This window comes from Podarcis bocagei (assembly GCF_964188305.1).
Source record: "Podarcis bocagei genome assembly, chromosome: 10".
In the NCBI taxonomy this organism is placed as follows: Eukaryota; Metazoa; Chordata; class Lepidosauria; order Squamata; family Lacertidae; genus Podarcis; species Podarcis bocagei.
The window spans coordinates 54482626-54501509 of NC_138135.1; the positions used below are offsets into that span (position 1 = coordinate 54482626).

The window sequence follows — 18884 nt, forward strand, 5'->3', positions numbered from 1 at the left end:
CGATTATAATGAGCTGAGGACAATATCTATGTCAATATAATTTTATAAGAAATTGTCCTCTTTTAGTGTAGGAATGGCATGATATCAACATGATTATTATTATTATAGGTTTCACTATGTAATGATATGTTACCTCTGTATACTGAAAAATGGTTAGGATGGAATGTAAACATTTTTTCTTAGAAATAAATATATTTTTAAAAATATGATAATTGTATAAAAAGAGGTTTTCATGTGCTTGAAAACAGGAATGCTATAGCCTTAAAAGTTGGCAGATTGTCCTAGAAATAGACTTCTCTAACCCAGCTTGTAGAATTTGTTTATGGCAGCAGCAGCTGCACACCATCAGGGCTGGTGCTGGTTAAAGGGAAGAGGAACAGAAAAGCCAGACCACAGAGAGACAAAGGAGATGAGAAGAAGACAACGAGCGAAGCAGCATTTGACTTCCAGTTCCTCTGAGATGAGCCATTACTATGGCCACATTTCAAGGCATTCTGTTCTCAGGAAAGAGAAGAACTTGATATCTGTGCTGGCAAAGCAAACAGAGGGGTGGGTGGGTGGCTGAGAAAAAAATGTGGATGGTTGAAAGAGAGCAAGCACATACACACAAGAGAAGTCACAGAAAAGGCCTTGCCTCGTGATCTCCAGCTCTTAATGAAAAGAAAGGTTCCCACCCCTGCCTTAAAGAATTGTGCCTTTTTAATTTATTTAGTGTCCAATGATGGTACAAAAGTGTACAGCTAATAAGAAAATTGCAAATGAAAAATATAATTACTTAGAATCTGGGAACAAAACACACTCCCCTTTAAATGTAACACATTGTTCCCCTTTTAATTTAATTTAGTCAAATAGACATAGCAAACCATACTCGTAATAGGGCTATTATTGTCATTGCCCGGTATCCACGTGAGCTGAACAGTTCTCTCTTGGTGATCTGTCAATTCCAAATCAAAAGGTGGATCAGGACGATCTGCAAGCCAAATAAGCGCAAAGGAAGATAAACACAAATTAGTTGCTATCCAGGAAAACAAAATCTAATCATAACTGCTTTCAACATGTACAGATGATTTAGTGGTCACTAGCATGCAACTGCAATGAAAATGAATAACCGATTTTGCTGGGAAACAATGCAAAAAGACGAAAAAGCAAGAATTGTTACAAGAACTCCAGTGCCAGATTGCCTTTTAAGAAATAATGGTAACTGGAAAGTTGAGAAGTAGTATGGTTCGCCAGCAGTTTCAGTTTATGATTAATGATGGTGAGTAGAAAACTACTGTATATGAAAGCAAGTCTCTTCATACACAAAAAGGAAAATAAAAAGCATACATATTAACAAAAAAACTGTTTCAGAATTACAGTGATCAGAAGCACTCTGATGTTCTTTTAGGAAGGTTCCAATAAAGGTTCCAATAATAATAATAGTAATAATAATAACAATAATTTCACCTGGCAAAGCCAATTCAAAGCCATTTAAAAGTAGAAGATGGCAGAGTGGGGCTATGCCACTTACCTGACCATCCTTCAACTGAGTTGCTCCTGTATACTGGGACAGAGAGGGGTGTGGTTGACATGGTGAAATCCAATGTACCTGCCAGCACGTTTGCACTGCACCAACCTCTTCCTCCCCCTTCCTGTCTTAGTATGCAGCAACAACTCAGCTATTGACCATGCCCATAGTTTATCATCACCGCTGCTTCTTTCTTTTTTTCATCTGCAGTTATTCACTCTGGATAATATACATTTCGAATGGGCTTAACTGTGATGGTATCACAACTTCCCCTCAAAATTGGTATGGGGTGGGTCGGGAAGGAGAGTAGGGATCTTAGAACAGCATTTCTAATTCATCCAAAACCACAATTGTCACCAATCCTTGGAGGAAGCCATGATGATAATATAATGAATTATGATATGTAGATTATTTGAAATGTGGCTTCAGCGGTCTCTACGTGAATAACTTGCTCTCCAGAGAGGTTCAGCTGATGCTGATTTGTTCTCCTGACATTTTTATTTTCCTGAACTTTTAGCAGTTACATCTAATTGTGGGGTCTGGGTGCATTTTAAGCTTTAGGTGCTAGATTTATATGGTTTGAAGAACTAACTCTGTTTTAATATACCACTATTTTATATATTTTTAATTATTTGAGGACCAAACTAGAAGATAAAGGCACAGATATGGAGCTGATATTATTGTTGTTGCTTCTGCTGCTGTTTTTACACAAATTGTCACCATGTAAGGCTCATTTTGAATCACCTTGGATGGTAGGGGAGTACCAACCCTTTGCTACTTCTGTGGTCCATATGCAATCCCTACCCACCCCCAAATTAAATAGAGCGTTCTCTCCTTTGTGCAAAAATTGATGGCTGGGACAGGAGTGGTTTGAATTGGGAAAATAGCAGGAGCAAAGGTTTTAAACGCCCTAAAGACCACATACCATTGCCAGTTTTGACCTTGAATTATTAGCCCTCCTGAGGATCCTTTGGGTGGAAGGGCAAAACATAAATATATTAAACTTAGGTGTTGTTTTTTTAAGTTTGCATATGTGGTGTTTCTGCTGATTTGTGGAAATGGGATTTTGAATCATTCCTGCAGCTTTGTTGAAGGATTTTTCTTACTTGTCTTATCTCACATCTGGAAGGGAAATGAAAACAGGCAGAGTCTTTCTCCCCCTACATGGCAAGGATCTTGCTGGTCGTTGGGTGAGATTTTAAGGTCAAGACATTTCCTTCCAAACAATATGTGTCCCCTAGCAGGTTATTCCCAGGGGATTTCTGAGAATTAAAATATGCTCTGCCCCCAGATGCAGCACCACCTCCGTGGGACTGAGGAGCGCCACTATCAAAACTTTGTGGTGGTGAAAATAGGTGAAAGTCGTCCCCCTAAATTTTGAGCTGAAAGGTCTTGGAAGAGAACATTCAGACCACATTTAGACGTAACTGCTGAAACTCTGCCAAGCTCAGGAAAGGTGGACCCGTGCAACTCATTGAAGATTCAGGAGCAAAAAATCTTTAAAGTTTTGGGAGTAAAGAAAATATGAGGGCAGAGTCTACCCAAGGCTAGCCCTGGCCAAGGATGAAAACAAGTACAGTGGTACCTCTGGTTACGTATTTAATTCATTCCGGAGGTCCGTTCTTAACTTGAAACTGTTCTTAACCTGAAGCACCACTTTAGCTAATGGGGCCTCCTGCCGCCGCTGCACGATTTCTGTTCTCATCCTGAAGCAAAGTTCTTAACCCGAGGTACTATTTCTGGGTTAGTGGAGTCTGTAACCTGAAGCGTATGTAACCCAAGGTACCACTGTAGTTAATTCCCGGCACAGCTCCATGTTTAATTTTAATCAATCTAAGGCTTTGCACTTAGCTGTTGACTTAACTTCAGACTTGTATCCATTTTGCTGTTCTTCATATAACAGCGCAGGAATAAGCCAAACATATCCAAAAGCCCATAGAAAAGGTCAAAAGGAATATTAAACATTATCTGGTGGAGAAAATGTAAATGATTTGTGGGGATGGAGAAGTATTAAGGCAAATTTTAATGATGAAAATATGTGTACTTAAAGAGGTATGTTGAACACAATTTTGGATAAAATGTTTACTCGGTTATTAGAAATATTGGTCTTGATCACAGGCTGTATTAAATCATAATAATGAAACAGTTCAAGCATTTAGCTCAAAAGAATGGTAACACAATACTAAATTATCATCAGATCCAAAGTAAGTTTGTAAAATGTAATGAAACGGGGGGGGGGGGGAGAAAATCTTAGCTTGAAATAGGCAGAAAGGTTAGGAACATTTGGTGCATGACACAAACAAGGCTTTTTTTTATTAGTTTACCGTAAACAACAGGTGGGGCTGTTGGAGGAGCTGAAAAAGGATATTAATATAAAGTATATAGTCAGTGTTAGTAGCCGGAAAAGAAACTGAACTGTACAAGTAAGTTACTATTAAAATGGCTGAATATTATAACACATTGTTACTTCTATATGGATAAGTATTAATTTCTAATCATGCACTGATTAGGGGTCAAGCTGAAAACTGTAGCAAGTAAAATTGACGACATCCATTGTTCTGAGACATAAGCAACTGCTTGCAAACAGGTGCTAAACTAAAACAAAGCCTGGATACTGTAGGGTTAGTCATGAATAAGCCAATGACTAACAAAAAGGTCTTGCTTAAAGTATATTGAAGCATAAGGTAACTTCTTTACTAGCTCATTGTAACTTTCTTGTTTCCTTCCTAGTTCATTTCACAATCCAGGAAATCACAACCATAACAGTAGCACACGTGTGTGTGTGTGTGTGTGTGTGTGTGTGTGTGTGTGTGTTTGTACACAGTACACCTTCCCTGCTTTGCTTGTAGCTTTGCAGAACAAAACTGCTTAGCAGGTGGATCTGTGTGTATCACAGTGGCGTAGGGTGGGGGGTGCAGGGGGGCCCGGCCGCACCGGGCGCAACATCTGGGGGTTAGGGTTAGGGAGCGCAAATCCACGGGTTAGGGGGCGCAAATTACTTGCCTTTCCCCGGGTGCTGACAACGCACGCTACGCCACTGGTGTATCACCCTACTGCTTGTATCAATTTTATTTTCCCATGCAACAGGCAAATTAGCCCACATCCAGGTACACAGATAGGAATACGTGTTTCTGTGCAACTTGCTGATCCTTGATAGCTATCTAAAATAATATAAGCTGTCAGGAAAGTAAATATACAATGGATTAAGGCAAAATTGGTTTCTACAGCCTCAACCCCAGTCCCTGAGATGGATTAAGGGAAGTTTTTTTTCCCCTTTTAACAGGCATAGGCAGACATTGATTTTTTTCTAATTCAACAAGCAGAAAAAGCTGGGATGTGAATGAGGTTATAGACAAAAGCCTAATATTGCTAGGGCAATCCATAGCAGAATCAGGCACAGAGGATCCATGTATGAAAACAGAGCTTCCAGAGAAAACCCACACACTGAACATTCAGAGCTGTGTATTTATCTGTGCTGGATCATGTCTCTGTGGCTGATACAGCCAGTTTTAAAAAACCTTTTCGATCATGTGGGTACTAAATTTTGGGCCCTTCTTCCCTTCTCAAATATGTGTGCAGTGCTGCCAAAGCATCTGTAAAGTGTGCATGCTTATTACCTGTATAAACAATAAAAGGCATTAAAAATAAAGTTAATCTATAAATAAAATAGGTTGGATCCAGGTATGTCTGAGCATAAGGAGACTTACATTAGAAGGCTTTCCTACCCCTTTCCCCCACTGTGCCCACTTGTGGCATGAAGACCCTCAAGAGCAACTTATTATGGGTTGCAAGGAGCTCCAGTAGAGAGTTGTAGAAACTGAGGACGATTGCCTTGTGCATGCAGAGTTTCTCTCCACATCAACCGAGTCTGTCTGATTTCCACTCGTTTCCTCCTTTCACTGAAGCTCCTGCATTCCATCCCACACCATACTCAAGGTTCCATGACCTTCCGGCGTGGCTTTTCAGGAGTATATGTGGCAACATAAATTTATGCTCATGCTTCTCTGGCTAGAGTCCTATAGGACAAGGCTAAAAGTTATCAAGAATGTAATGGGGCTTCCTGCACACACACACATACATATGAAATCCAATTAAATTTGTGGAGAAATGAAGTAAATTAACTTATTGTCTTCATTTTCCAGAACAATCTGCAGTATCCCATAAACTAGGCTTGCCATATTCCCCAAAGTGAAAATCAAAGTTTTTTGCCTTTTTAAATTTTAAAATGATTTCTTTTAAATTATTAATCCCCCTTACCATACATCCGGGTATATCCGGACATTTTGCCGATTTGATGAAAATCCGCCTGGACGACGCTTTCCAGCCTGATTCCCGGATGTGTCCGGGAAAATTCAGACATATGGCAACCCTACCATTAGCTGAAACTCAATAATAGATAATAGATTTATCATAGACGTAATCAGAAGTTAAAATAAATCTTACCAACAACAGTGAGCACAGCACTTGCAGAAACACTGTCCAGAGTAGTATTAGCTATGCAAGTATATGCTCCACCATCTTTATCAGTGACATTCATAATGGTCAAGTTGTGTTTACCGACAATAAACCTGCAATTACAATACATTTAGTCACTCCATTGGTGCATAGGACTATAAGATATATTGCAACAAAATACAGTTAAATCTTAATATCAGTACTGAAAAATACTTTGATATTATCTGATATTGAGAAAGCATCCTTCCTGCAGTAAATAAACCACATTTAGGTCACATATCAACCCACTAAATATTGCCTGCATCTTCAAAAAATATAGTGTAGTAGAAGCAGGAACAAGAGTATAGTACTTCTTAAATATAATTAGTATATAATTACTGTGGTTGAAAAATGTATTACCTAATCCATCTATGCTAAATTTAAAATAATTAGCTAAGATTCAGTAGCTTCTAAAATTTACAGAACAGCCTCTAATGCATGTCTATTTAGAGTCCTTAGTGCCACATAATGTTAGGCCAAATCAATCTCCTTTCCTTCAGGACAGGAGATCACAGACACTTTGCTCCTTCCGAAACATTTTGCAGCTGCATTGAGCTAAGTCACAATTTGGCTTACATAGTGTGTTGCATTGTCTTAAACTGGATTCATGGTTCGGCTCTCTCCAGAATCTGCATACACCTAGTGGAGCGAGTGGAAGAGGGCATAGAAGTTCTGATATCTATATACGCAAAGCTGCCTGTTCACAATGGCACCACCTTTTTCAGTGAAGAGGAAAGCTCCATGAATGCAAAAGGGTAGGTCCAAACAATTCCATGTTCCACAAAGTGAACAGGGAATCTTGGTCGGAACTTGGGAATTTGAATTGGAACTGAAATATGCAGTTACAATTGTGTTAGGAGTCCCATTCTGCAATCTGATTTATATACCTTTTCAAACAGCTGTAATAAATCGGGTCCTTCCTTAAAGAGGGCCCGTGCTGCGGTGGGACCTGGCAACCAAACCCTGTGTTGTGGGTGAGTTTGATTGAATAGCCACAACACCCAATTGGTAGGTCCCTTGATGCTGGGTTTAATCAGGCCAATGGACGCAAGCTAAATGGGTCAAGGGACCTATATATACCTATGCACGTGACCTAGAGCTTCTTCTTTCAGTGCGTGCATTGGAACACCCGCCCAACTCTCCCTATATTTAGGGCTGTGTGCTTGACCTTGCTATGCCATCGTGTGTCATCTGTCATTGGGACAGGGGCACGGCAGGAATTTTCCCCAGTTGGCTGATTGGCTGGTGCCATTTGGGTTTCGCCTGCCATGTAGCAAATCATCACAACTTGTAAGGTTGCGGACAGGCTCTGGTTCAGTTGATAGGGATGGGAGAATGCTCTGACCATCCCTATGTGAAGGGTATTCCGTTAAAGGAATCCAGGGACTTGATAGTTTGGTCAACCCCTGAGAGGGGGTTGTGCCCGTGCCTGAGTCCAGGGGGGCATTTGGGTAGTGGAGATAGCCTGTTCCCGGCTTTCCGCTTATCCAGATGTTCACCCTAGGCTGACCTATGCTGGTGCCCTGGGTCAGCGCTACCTGCAACGGTGCGGGGAGCTAGTTGAACCAGAGCCTATGCAACCACTCACTTGCTGTAATCAATAAAGTTGTGGCCTAAATTCTGCCAAAAACCAAACCAAAATTTGAGTCTTGTCTGAATAAGGACATGAAGATTGCAGATCATATAACTGCCTCTGTATGCATGTAGCAGACTACAAAGCTGTCAAACACCTGTTTGCATGCATTCCTATGACAGGGAAGGCAGCAACCGCATTTTCTTACATAGTCTACCCCTTTTATCTCTTCTCATTATGTCTTATTTTTCTGTGTCAGCCAAAATATGACACCCTGCGAAATTTGTGATCCACAATATTGCTATCCAACAAACTTTCTGTTTTTGCCACCTTCTTGAGCAACGGGAAAACCACAATACATGACTGGTGGCTTGTAAGTCACACAGGACTGAAATAAAGCCTATGGGAAACCCCTCCACAAAATGTGTGCACTTTGTGCACTACCTTGCAAATATACTAACCAAGTAATGCTAGAATGACCAAATCCCCTTAAGTCCTATAGGGCGCATTAAAGTGTGTTGTCCCATTAGAAATATCATGTAAGGAAAATTGTACTTCTTCTATGAAATGCATAAATAACTGGGTTTTAATGCCTTGAAAAGAAATGGTGAAAGAGAAAATGATGTACATACCTTTCGTCATTTGGCAATTCAGCGCCGTCCTTCAACCACGTAACTGTTGGTACTAAGGTTGCATCATGTTTAATTGTACATTCAAAGGAAACCTGCCCAGTCCTTTGTACAACTTTGTATTCAGGCTGCTTAATAATCATTGTTGGCTCTGAAACATAAAATTACTATTAAGATATTTAACAGCTGGAAATTCTTTAGGGAATTGTGATTAGAAGAGTGGTATGAGGCATGATTTCTTACCCTTGATTTCTAATTGAACTTCGTTTTGTACCTTCCCTAGTTTATTTCTTGCAACACAGGTATACGTGCCAGCACTATCCTTCTGGGCTACAGGAATTTCCAAGGTTCCATTTTTATGGAAAACATACTGATTTCCTTGGAGAATGCTACCTTTCACTCCTTTAAACCTAAGTGTTGAAAACACAATCATGTTATGCATTTATTCAAACATCATTGGGTGAAAATGAGTTCCTTTAATTAAATACATCTTTATACCTCAGACCAACACAGCTGTACCAGTAAGTTAATTGCTTGTAAATACTAGGGTTAGAATATACTAATATTCAACGAGGAGATTCTAAAGGCCAAAGTAGACAATGTGTGATCAATTTGACATAGCCTAGTTTTTACTTTTGGAAAACTGCTCCCACCAATTAGAAACAAGCCCATGTCTGCAGAGTGAAGTTAGATAGCTCAGCTGATAGAGAAAAAGGCTCTTGATCTTAGGGTTGTGGGTTTCAGCCCCACGGTGAGCAAAAGATTCCTGCATTGCAGGCAGTTGGACTAAATGGCCTTCAGTATTCTTTTCTGTATGCCAGAGTTCCAAAAATAATAATAATCCCATAGGGACTAGCACTTGGGGGGTGGGGTGGGCAAATGGAGTATTGGGGGGGGTGACAAGGGTTCCAAACCTGATCCCCATTCTGAAATGGGTATTTAAAAGGAAGAATACATTTTAAAATACCCTGTTAAATACAATCATGCTTTTAACAGATCATTTAATTTTGTCCTGACTAGCGAAAGAAAGGATGCATTATATTGGAAAAAAGCAAATGTACTAATGTTGCTTCCATAAGTAAGAAAATGATTTGCAAATGAAAATGAGAAAAAACAGTTTTCTATTTTACAAATTTCCAAAATTATTTGCTTAAAAAAACTGTTGTGAATGGAACGGAACATCTTTGAAGCTTTTTACATCATAATTAACTTACCATTCAATTTCAGGCACAGGTGATCCGAAAAAAGCACAGTCTAGAAGGGCAGGTTTGTTTGCAATGACTTGGTAGAGTTCATTATGAGGAGTGAGTATTCTCGGTGGCTCAGCTAAAAGAAAGGCATTATTGAAACGGTTGTGAATTCCTTTGGATGCATTTGTTTAGAAAAACAGGAGACAAGCATTTTAAATAAAAAATATCACATAAAGAACAATAAAAGCATTTCCCTCAATTTCTTCCCTCTCTTACTATGTAGCAGTTTTGAACCAAAGAAGTTGCAAGACTTCAGCTAATAAATCCACATCCTGATTAACATTCTAGACCTGCTATTTGCGTGTTGAGTCCCACAGTGCCACCCACCAAAAAATTCACACTTCACACGTGAATTTTGTTTAAGGTTTTTGGCATAATTTTGGCCACAACTTTATTTAAATACAAAAAATGTGAGTGGTTGCTTAGGCATTGGTTATGACTATCTGTCCTTGCCCTCAAGGACAGAGCTGGCCCTTCCGGACACCAACGGAAGCCAGCGTGGGAAACAAGTATTGGGTGAGAAATCTGAAACTGGGCAACAGTCCCTCACTTCTCACCCTCATGTTCCGGTGGGGCTTGCACGGCTGCAGGTCCGACTCCGGGGACAAGGACAAATTGTATGGCAAGCCCCTGGATTCCTTTAACGGAATTCCCTTTCTGCATCATTTGGAGGGGTAGGCACTTACCCCTCCAAGCACCAATTTAACAAATGCCTAACCGCCAACCTTACAAGTTGTGACGATTTGCTACGTAGCAGGCAAAAACCAAATGGCACCAGCCAATCAGCCAGATGGCAAAATTCCTACTAGGCCCCCGCACCAAGGCGGACGACCCCATGACAGGCAAAAGCAAGGTCAAGCGAGCAAAACAAAAAACCACCCTATAAAAGGGCGGGAGGGCGGGTGATCCGATGCAAAACGGCCAAGAGAGCATCCAACGTCTGGCCCCTGTATTTAAGGACTCTGACCCCTCCTCCAAATTGGCCACAATTCAAAACTCCCCAGCAACCCAATTTAACCACTTAAAGGCTTGGGTTCCTCACCAAATTTGCCTAGTCACTGCAGGGTGGCCTGTTCTTCCCAACCGCAACACATACTCTCTGTTATGGAGAACACGCTTTATTACACTGTAGAAAGGAAATACCTATGATAAAAATACTGCTGCCTTCCCTAGCGCTTCTAATATTTGATAGCTTTAGCATGCTCAGGAATCAAAAGTTTTGCATCTCTTTGTAGGAAATGCATACTTTTTGTGCATTCTGCAAGCTCCATTTTAAATTTTTTTTGTAAATCGGATGTTATTTCATACTTACCATATTTTTTGCTCCATAAGACGCACTTTTTTCCTCTTAAAAAGTAAGGGGAGAGGTCTGTGCATCTTATGGAGCGAATGTGTGGTCCCTGGAGCCAAATTGCCAGAGTACGGCACGCTCCTGAGCTGCTCTTTGTTGGGGGGGGCGGAGCTGCGCTGCTCTGCCAGCAGCCTCCACTTCCCCCTGCAGCCCCAGGAAGGTTTGGGAGCAGCAGGCAGGCTGTGCGCCGATGCCCCACGCTCCTGAACTGTTCTTTGGTGGTGGTGGGGGAGCCACACTGCTCTGCCGGCAGCCTCCGCTTTCCCACTTACAACATTTGATTCAGAATATTTTTTTCTTGCTTTCCTCCTCTAAAAACTAGGTGTGTCTTATGGTCGGGTGTGTCTTATAGAGCGAAAAATAGTTTCTCTCCTACGACACCTTTTCTTTTTATTTGTAACTGCTTGTTAGAAAAAATATAAAACCTAAGGTGAACAATTTTGTGTTTGCTTTTCAAACAAAAAAGAGGACCGAGAACAAAAACTATGTATACAGTGGTACCTCCAGTTACAAATTTAATTTGTTCCGGAGGTCCGTTCTCAACCCGAAACTGCTCGTAACAGGAGGCACACTTTCACTAATGGCACCTTCCGCTGCTGCCATGCTGCCGGCATGTGACTTCTCACATCCTGGGGCAAAGGTCTCAACTGGGAGCATCTACTTCCGGGTTAGCGGAGCTCGTAACCCACAGCATTTGAAAGGGGGACGGTACGTAACACGAGGTTCCAGTGTACCAAATGTATGTGTGTACTAAATGTGTACTAAATGAATGTGATTTGGAGAGTTTCTGACACAACCTTATTAATTCATTCTCTCATTAGCTTAACTGAGATGAATAGCATTCTTAGAGCAGATATTTGCAGCTTTTATGAAACATATAATTATCTCCAAGTTTTGAAAATTTGTATGACAAAAAAAGTGAAGTACGTATTGCACTGATTCTCCCGTGGATATATTTCTATGCAACCTGCACCTGTCATTCAGAGGTATACTGTCTCCAACAGCGGTTGGCCATCATGACTAGCAGCCAATGATAACCCAATCCTCCAGTAATTTATCTAATCCTCTTTTAAATCATTTGGTGTCTCTCACTAGAGATACTGGGATGAAATACTGTAGTTTAACTGTGCACTGTGTGAATAAGTATTTCATTTTGTCCCAAATCTTCCAACATTCAGCTTCATTGGTTGAGCCCGAATTCTAGTGTTATGAGAGGGGGTGAAAAATGTTTCCCTATCTACTTTCTGGTATGAGTCTATCCTTACTGTAGCCACTGAACACACCGAGACATATCTCTTGAGTAAACATACATAGTATTGTGCTGTAAGACATTCTTATTTGGGGGACTTCCGGGTTGGCGCGATCGGGAAATGGCGGATTCCCTCCGAGCTCCGGAGGGAATCGGCTCAGCGGTGGATGGGTCTTTGCCGTGCCGGCGACACGGGGACCCTTAAAAACCGCAGGCGCGGAAGCCTGCGGACTGAAGACTCGGCGGGTGCCTTAAGCGCCCCCCCTGATTCGCAATGAGCCTTTTTAAAGGCTACGGAGGGGATACAGGGGACGGCGTGGCACTGAGAGTCGACCGCTACCGCCGCTGAGCGAAGCCGCGAGCCATAACTGGAGAGCGCTGACTTCCTTCCTTGAAATTCGGACTGAAAAAAGAACCCGTGAGTAATTTGGAACTGAACTTTAAAACTTTTACCTTTTGAATTTGAGACGACCGGGGGGTGTGCTAAAAGGAAGTCCCCACACCCCCCCTTGCAGACGATCCAGAGCAACGAAATAAGAACTAAGCTGGAGTGCCTACCCTGTAAAGGGTGAGTTTTAAAAAGACAGTAACTTCCAAGATTTAGAAAGGTAAATTTGAGCAGGAGAGTGGAGTGTTGGAAGAGTCTTTGTTTTGTGGTAAACAACCCTCCCTCCCGGGCCCGGGAGCGACCTGCTTTGGAGCCTGTATAGAGGAGCAGAATTTGACAGCTGTCAAAAGCTGTCAAATGGACTATTAATAGTGAAAAAAATTGCTGTTTAAGACCTCTCCGGATTAAAAGGAGTTACAATTGAACTAAAATTTTGAGAAACAAAGAAACAATAATAGGACAGAGGATTGTTGGAGAAAAGGTTACTCAGTAACCAGATTCCCTCTAGGGGGAATTCTGTGGAATTACAATGGCTGTGGGTGGAAAGATACTGAGAGAAATCGAAAGAATGTTCTCACTGGTGGGAACCCTACAGGAGCAGACTACAGCTATGAGTAAACAATTGACGACCTTGGATTTGGAAACAAGTAGTTCTGCTGAAAGTAGTGAGGGCCTGAGTGAGAAAGAACCCACAGCTGAATTTGAAACAATAAACAAAGAAGAGGAGAAGACAAAACAAGAAAGAGAACAAGTTATCTGGGAAAGTACTAACCAGAAGCCGACATCTGGAGAACACAAGCAAGGAGATTATTGGATTAAATCCACTCTAAGCCTACGAAAGATACAGAAGATGAAAGTGGAGGCCCTGGGACTTTATGGAATTCAGGAGCTCGAAATAAAGAAGTACAATTGGGGCCTCCACATAGACTTTGATTTTGACTATCAGCAAGACTTAGGCCTTGTGGAAATTCCTCAGCAGTTGCTTTTAAATATGGGAAGAGACTATGGACTGATTGGATTGATTGTTAAGGAAATCTTTCGAGACTCGATGATAGACAAAAAGGACTACCAACAAAACCGGCGGAGAGGGACTAAAAGAGAATTGAGAGCCTCGGATATCCGGAATCCAGGCTAAAAACTGTTATTTTGGACATGTCTCGGGAAAGGACGCAAAGCGGGGAGGGGAGGGAGGGAAGTATCAAATTTAAACAACACTCAAGACCAGGGGGTTTAGTATTAAGAAAATTATGTAAGAAAAAATGAGAAATCGAGGGAAGAGAATTGGGGTCCAACTTAGGGAAAATTTATTTTTGTTTTTTATAAAAGGACTAATATTAAGATGGAAGAAATGCCAACTTGCTGACATAAGTTTGGGAATAGGGATGCAGGGGAGGGGGTGGGGGGAAGTCAAGGACTAGGGTTAGAAAATAAGATTTTCGGGAACTATTCATGTTCGTTGTTTTTTATGTTTGTTTTGGTGTCTTGTTTGTGTTTATATAAAATGTGAAAACCCAATAAAAATATTTTTTTTTTAAAAAAAAAGACATTCTTATTTGGGCTTGTGTTAGGTGTCGAGTTCAATCTAGTAGAAGATGGAAGTTTGATTTTAACTGATTTTTAATATACTAATTTATGTATGCTTTAATGAATGCTAAAATATTACTTCTGACTAAACACGTATAGGATTGCACAAATGGGAAATCACACAACTGCACAGCATTATTACTAGGGGATATCCCCCAAAAAGAAAATGTGGTCTTACCTAAAACATTCACAAATGCATTTGCCAATAAATATCCATATTCATTAGAGGCGTTACATTGATAAACAGCACTTGACCTTTCTTGTACATCAGTGAAAATAACTGTATCACCGTCAACATTTCTGCTAGGATCTTCAGGAGCAACTAGCAAAAATAGGAAGGAGATATTAAAAAATGTTCAGAGATGCCAAAATATTCCTGTTTATTTAGTTGTTATTAACAAAAAGTAATGAGAGGTTCAGAGATAGGATTGAAAATTCTTGCGAGATACAGTAATATACAGTAAAACATAATGGAAACTCAAGTAGAGGCACATGTACCAAAAGAACAAAGGATAAGTTATAGCAAAAAGGACCTGAAGAAAAGGAGAGAGTATGTAAAATGCAAATGCGACAAACAATAATATCCAAAGTTGACTGTAGATCTATCTGGAATTACTTATTTTCCTTCCTTCTACAGTGAAAAACTGAGGTTAAATTATACATTAATGCTACCAATATAGCTCCTCCACTGGAATATTTAAGAGGCAAAGTATACAAGAATGTGATAAAAATTCATATAATTTTACTCAAACATCCAAATGAACAACGCCCCCCTCCCCAAAGAAAAGCATTTTTAAATTACAAATCAACTATACTGAAACAACATGATGGCTAAGAATGCAATGCAAGCCGCCAGATCTCCTGGAGAAATGAGGATAAGAAACGAAGGAGATAGCCCTCTGCTGGTGCCCAGGAACTTTATGGGGGATGGAATATCCGTCATTGAAAGATCTGTGGGCACAGATCAGCGTTGTTTTCACCAGCAACTGCTAATGCTAGGCCTCGAAATAGGATGTGAGAGGATCAGGGCAGAGGGGCCTTGGATGCACCGGGTTCAAAGCCCCTGCATTATTTCAGGAAGCCACAGGATTGAGACTCTCAAGAACATCAGCTTGGAGCTAATTCCCTGGTTCTGGTCCTGATTGGCACAAACTGGCAGGATGTTGGAACAGGCAGATGATCAGCAACCTCACTCCCACCCATCATATAATTTAGCATTGTTCTGTATGTCTAGTTTCCACAAGAGCCACAAAACTGTAGATGTTAGTACAAGGTCATTCAATTCACAAATATATTATGTTGTCCAAAAAGGGGGGGGGATGTTAACCCCATAATCTAAATAAAGTAAAGTCCTGAGCATTTCTAGTCTGCATTTTTTAAAACTAGAAAATAAAAACAGATCATTGTTAGCAAGGCCTACAGGGAGTAAACAGCTTTGAAATTCAAATCTTGATATTTTATTTGAAATTATTCCTTTGGTCTACATCTTCCTCCATTGAAGAAAAAAAGCCACAAAAGTCACAAAAAATACTTTAATGCGTGTAAAATCAAAGGTAGCTGATCCCTATGCACTTCACTTCAAAGAACCTTGCCCTCATGGGAAGATAACGAACATTATTCCTGCCACAGAATACAAATAATAAAACTCATGTGCTTTCTCTAAATGGTATTTTAACAAATTATTGTTCCAGCACACCATACCTCTTTCCAGAGCTCCTGGCAAGGCCAAAATATGACTCAGCATTTCTATATAGAAATATAAGATTACAAATCCTCTTGTAGAGGCTCTACCTGTTCTGCAGGTTGTTAGGTTGGCTATGTGAGAAAGAGTGCAGAACAGGGCTTCTGCATGGACCTTTAATCGTTGGGTAGGAGAGATATTGTTAAGTACCGTATTTTTTGCACCATAACACTCACTTTTTTCCTCCTAGAAAGTAAGGGGAAATGTCTGTGCATGTTATGGAGCGAATGCCTGCGGGTGGCGGAGGGGATCTGCTGCAGTCATGAGCAGAGGATCCATGGTTCCCCTTCCTTCCCTCCTCCGTGGCTCGCTTTGAAACAGCAAAGCGGGAGAAGAGCCGCTGAGTGGGGAGGAGAGAGGGACAGAGAGCCTGCTTCTTTAAAGGAGCAAAATGGGAGAGGAGAGGAACCTTCTCCCCTTATACCCCTCTTCTTCATTATTAGCAGCATCCTTCTCCACACACCCCACGTGTGTCCCTTGTCCCTTGAGTGCTTTTCCTTCCTTCCCCAATTAAAACATGGTTACAAAGCACGGAGCCACATGGATCCTCAGGATTTTTGCACTGGGTCACCCCAAATTCACCATCAGATCACATAGCATGTCCATGGCTACATCTTGCACCAAAAAAATCATGCACCCACTGTTGCCTGGGGCCGCAGTGGTGCAAAAACGTGGTTACAAAGCATGGATCCACATGGCTCCTCAGGATTTTTGTATTGGGCTACTCCAAACTCACTGTCAGATCACATGTCTGTGGCCACAGCATGAACCACAAAAATCATATATCCACTGTTTCGCTTAGAATATTTTTTTTCTTGTTTTCCTCCTCTAAAATCTACATGCGTGTTATGGTCTGGTGCGTGTTATAGAGCGAAAAATACGGTACTTCCTCCCGCCACCTGGCCAGCCTATTTCTTGTCCACTTTCTCTAATGAACTGTTTCACTTGAGGACTTTGGCTGTCTCCTTGCCTGGCACAAGTTAAAGCCACCTCATCCAGAGTTCCTGAATGATGTTGTTGCTTAGAAACTTGAAAGGGAAAGGAATGGAATCTTCAGAAGGGATATTAATGGCAACCTACTTGAGTAGAGTGAAGGAACCTGTGCCACTTGGGGAAGGGAAATTCAGCTGCAGCTGAAAGCACCCCTCTGCCTGGCCAACCATTCTCAACTTTAGAACTTGCTGCCACCTGATAATGAGGAATTCTTTCTACAAGGCTGCCAGTTATCAATCAGCCTAAAAACTTCCCTGGGTTTTTTTCTGCAAAGGTAGGGTAGTTTATTGCTCCTTGTCGTGGGAGCGTTAAAAACTAGGCTGCAACAGGTTTATGAAATGAAATCTAAAGTTTACCAAGACAAAAATAAGGAGTTCTTCTAGGAAAAGGCATTGCATGAGAAAGTTACTGAAAGACAACATATTCCCAGTGAAGCAAAAGAACAAACAAATGGCTAAACGCAATCCTCCTTTGCAGTCTCTAAATACATTCCCTAAGGTTACAAACTTACATTCTTCTATTGTACTCCATAGAATTCCAGTATGTCCCCCCTTGCTAATTTGATGTCTCCAGAGTCACACCTTGAAGTGCCTGCCCCAAAGGCAGTCCTCCAAGGAATAGCCTCTGGCAACCTGCCCCCTCCACAACATGGGCTCTGCCCAGCTGATTGCAGGTGACAGGAAATTTTAGTTTGTTTTTTTATTTCAGACAAGCCTTCTCTCACATACTCAGATAACTCTCCCACCTTCTCTTTTGAGCTAGTTAACGCTAGAGTTATAGAGTTAACCATATAATCTCCAAACAAACAAACAAGCAAAATTTGTATCCCCATATAATACACAACTGTCTATAAAAGCAGAGTCCATGCATACAACCCATATAAACAAAGTCCAAGTCTTTATTCCTTGTTTATTTCCCTCTCTCCTTCCTTTCCCCTAAATGGAAGCCGAATCCTGCAAAGCTTTGGGGCTTTCACCTCTCCTGGAACAGAGACACCAGTTAAAAACTTTGCATCACATTGTTCTGAAGAGAGTAAAAACAGATCTTACTTGCAATAGGAACTCCATTCGATAACCAGCTTATACTGGGTTTGGGTTTGCCATTAGCTCTGCAAATCAAGGAACCACTTTCTCCAGGAGACAATACAAGGTTTGTGGGCTCTCTTATCCAGTAAGGTGCAGCTGAATTTAAAGAGAACAAAACAACCATCTGTATATCTTTTATTGTGTGTGGTGGCATACAATATTACACAGATTGACTCAAATAGTTATGGTGGGAAAATTCTGGCTGTCTAGGGAACAAAGTTGATAGAATGTTTGCAGTGCACATCCTGAGAGTGAAGGGAACATTGTCTATTTGGATGGGATTATTAAAACTTGCAGAGAACCTACAAACAAAAGTTTTTGGAGTATTTTGTTAAGAGTACTGTAGCCCAAAAAGAAATCAGAAGGAGTAGAAAAGCCAAGAGTCAAAGAGCCCAGAGCAAAGGTAGCTGATGGAATTTAGGGACAGCAACATGAGGAAAGGGTAGATAAAGCCAATACATTAAGATCAGGAAGAAGGTCTGAATGTCACATTGAAGTAAGCTAATCAGTAAAATCTTCACTTGCAGACTTCTTGTAACAAGTCTATTGGGCTGCATATTGCATATAATATCTTTATTCCACATTATATATTAACAAAGTACAGTATTTGATTGTATTCAGGGAAGTGCTGGTGAAATGGGGATGGGTTGGCAGAAGGTAATTTTCTCTGCCACCTCCAGAAAGCCCCTTCTGAGGATTGAGGTACCCTCTCTGAAAGGGGTAGGCTATGGCTAGGGGTGCCGAGGGAAGTAATAAAAAATCAGCAGATGAATCTTCTGCTAATCCCCTCCCAACCATGAATATCTGCATCCAAGTGATTTTGTTATTCATTTACTTAAATAGATGTGTTAGTTGCTTTTCAAAATGCTTTTTTTTCAAAGGCAGCATACAGTATACAATAAAATCAGTTAAAATATATTATGCAATATTAAAACAATAATGATGAGGTAGGACAACAAGGGCCTCGGCAGAACTCTGAGAGAAAAATCCCCCAGAAAATTCAAGAAAGATTCTGGATCTATCAGGCTCTGAGAGGATTG

At 40.9% G+C, this 18884-nt stretch overlaps 1 protein-coding gene across 17 annotated transcripts in view; it reads right to left on the reverse strand.

The window, feature by feature from the left end:
- Positions 1–18884, reverse strand: part of NRCAM (neuronal cell adhesion molecule) — a 150291-nt gene that overhangs the window by 47699 nt on the left and 83708 nt on the right. For 12 of the 17 annotated variants that reach the window (XR_014012533.1, XM_081211446.1, XM_081211449.1 and 9 more), the window contains 8 exons: positions 17809–17940; positions 14204–14347; positions 9418–9529; positions 8447–8613; positions 8207–8354; positions 5951–6075; positions 3832–3861; positions 869–970 (listed from right to left, as the gene is read on the reverse strand). Coding sequence is in view for 16 of the 17 variants with exons in the window: in XM_081211446.1 (XP_081067572.1) it covers positions 869–970; positions 3832–3861; positions 5951–6075; positions 8207–8354; positions 8447–8613; positions 9418–9529; positions 14204–14347; positions 17809–17940 (960 nt within the window). In the remaining variant the exon portion in view is untranslated. The remainder of the gene's footprint in view (positions 1–868; positions 971–3831; positions 3862–5950; positions 6076–8206; positions 8355–8446; positions 8614–9417; positions 9530–14203; positions 14348–17808; positions 17941–18884) is intronic. The other 5 variants (XM_081211447.1, XM_081211440.1, XM_081211439.1 and 2 more) reach the window with 1 other exon arrangement.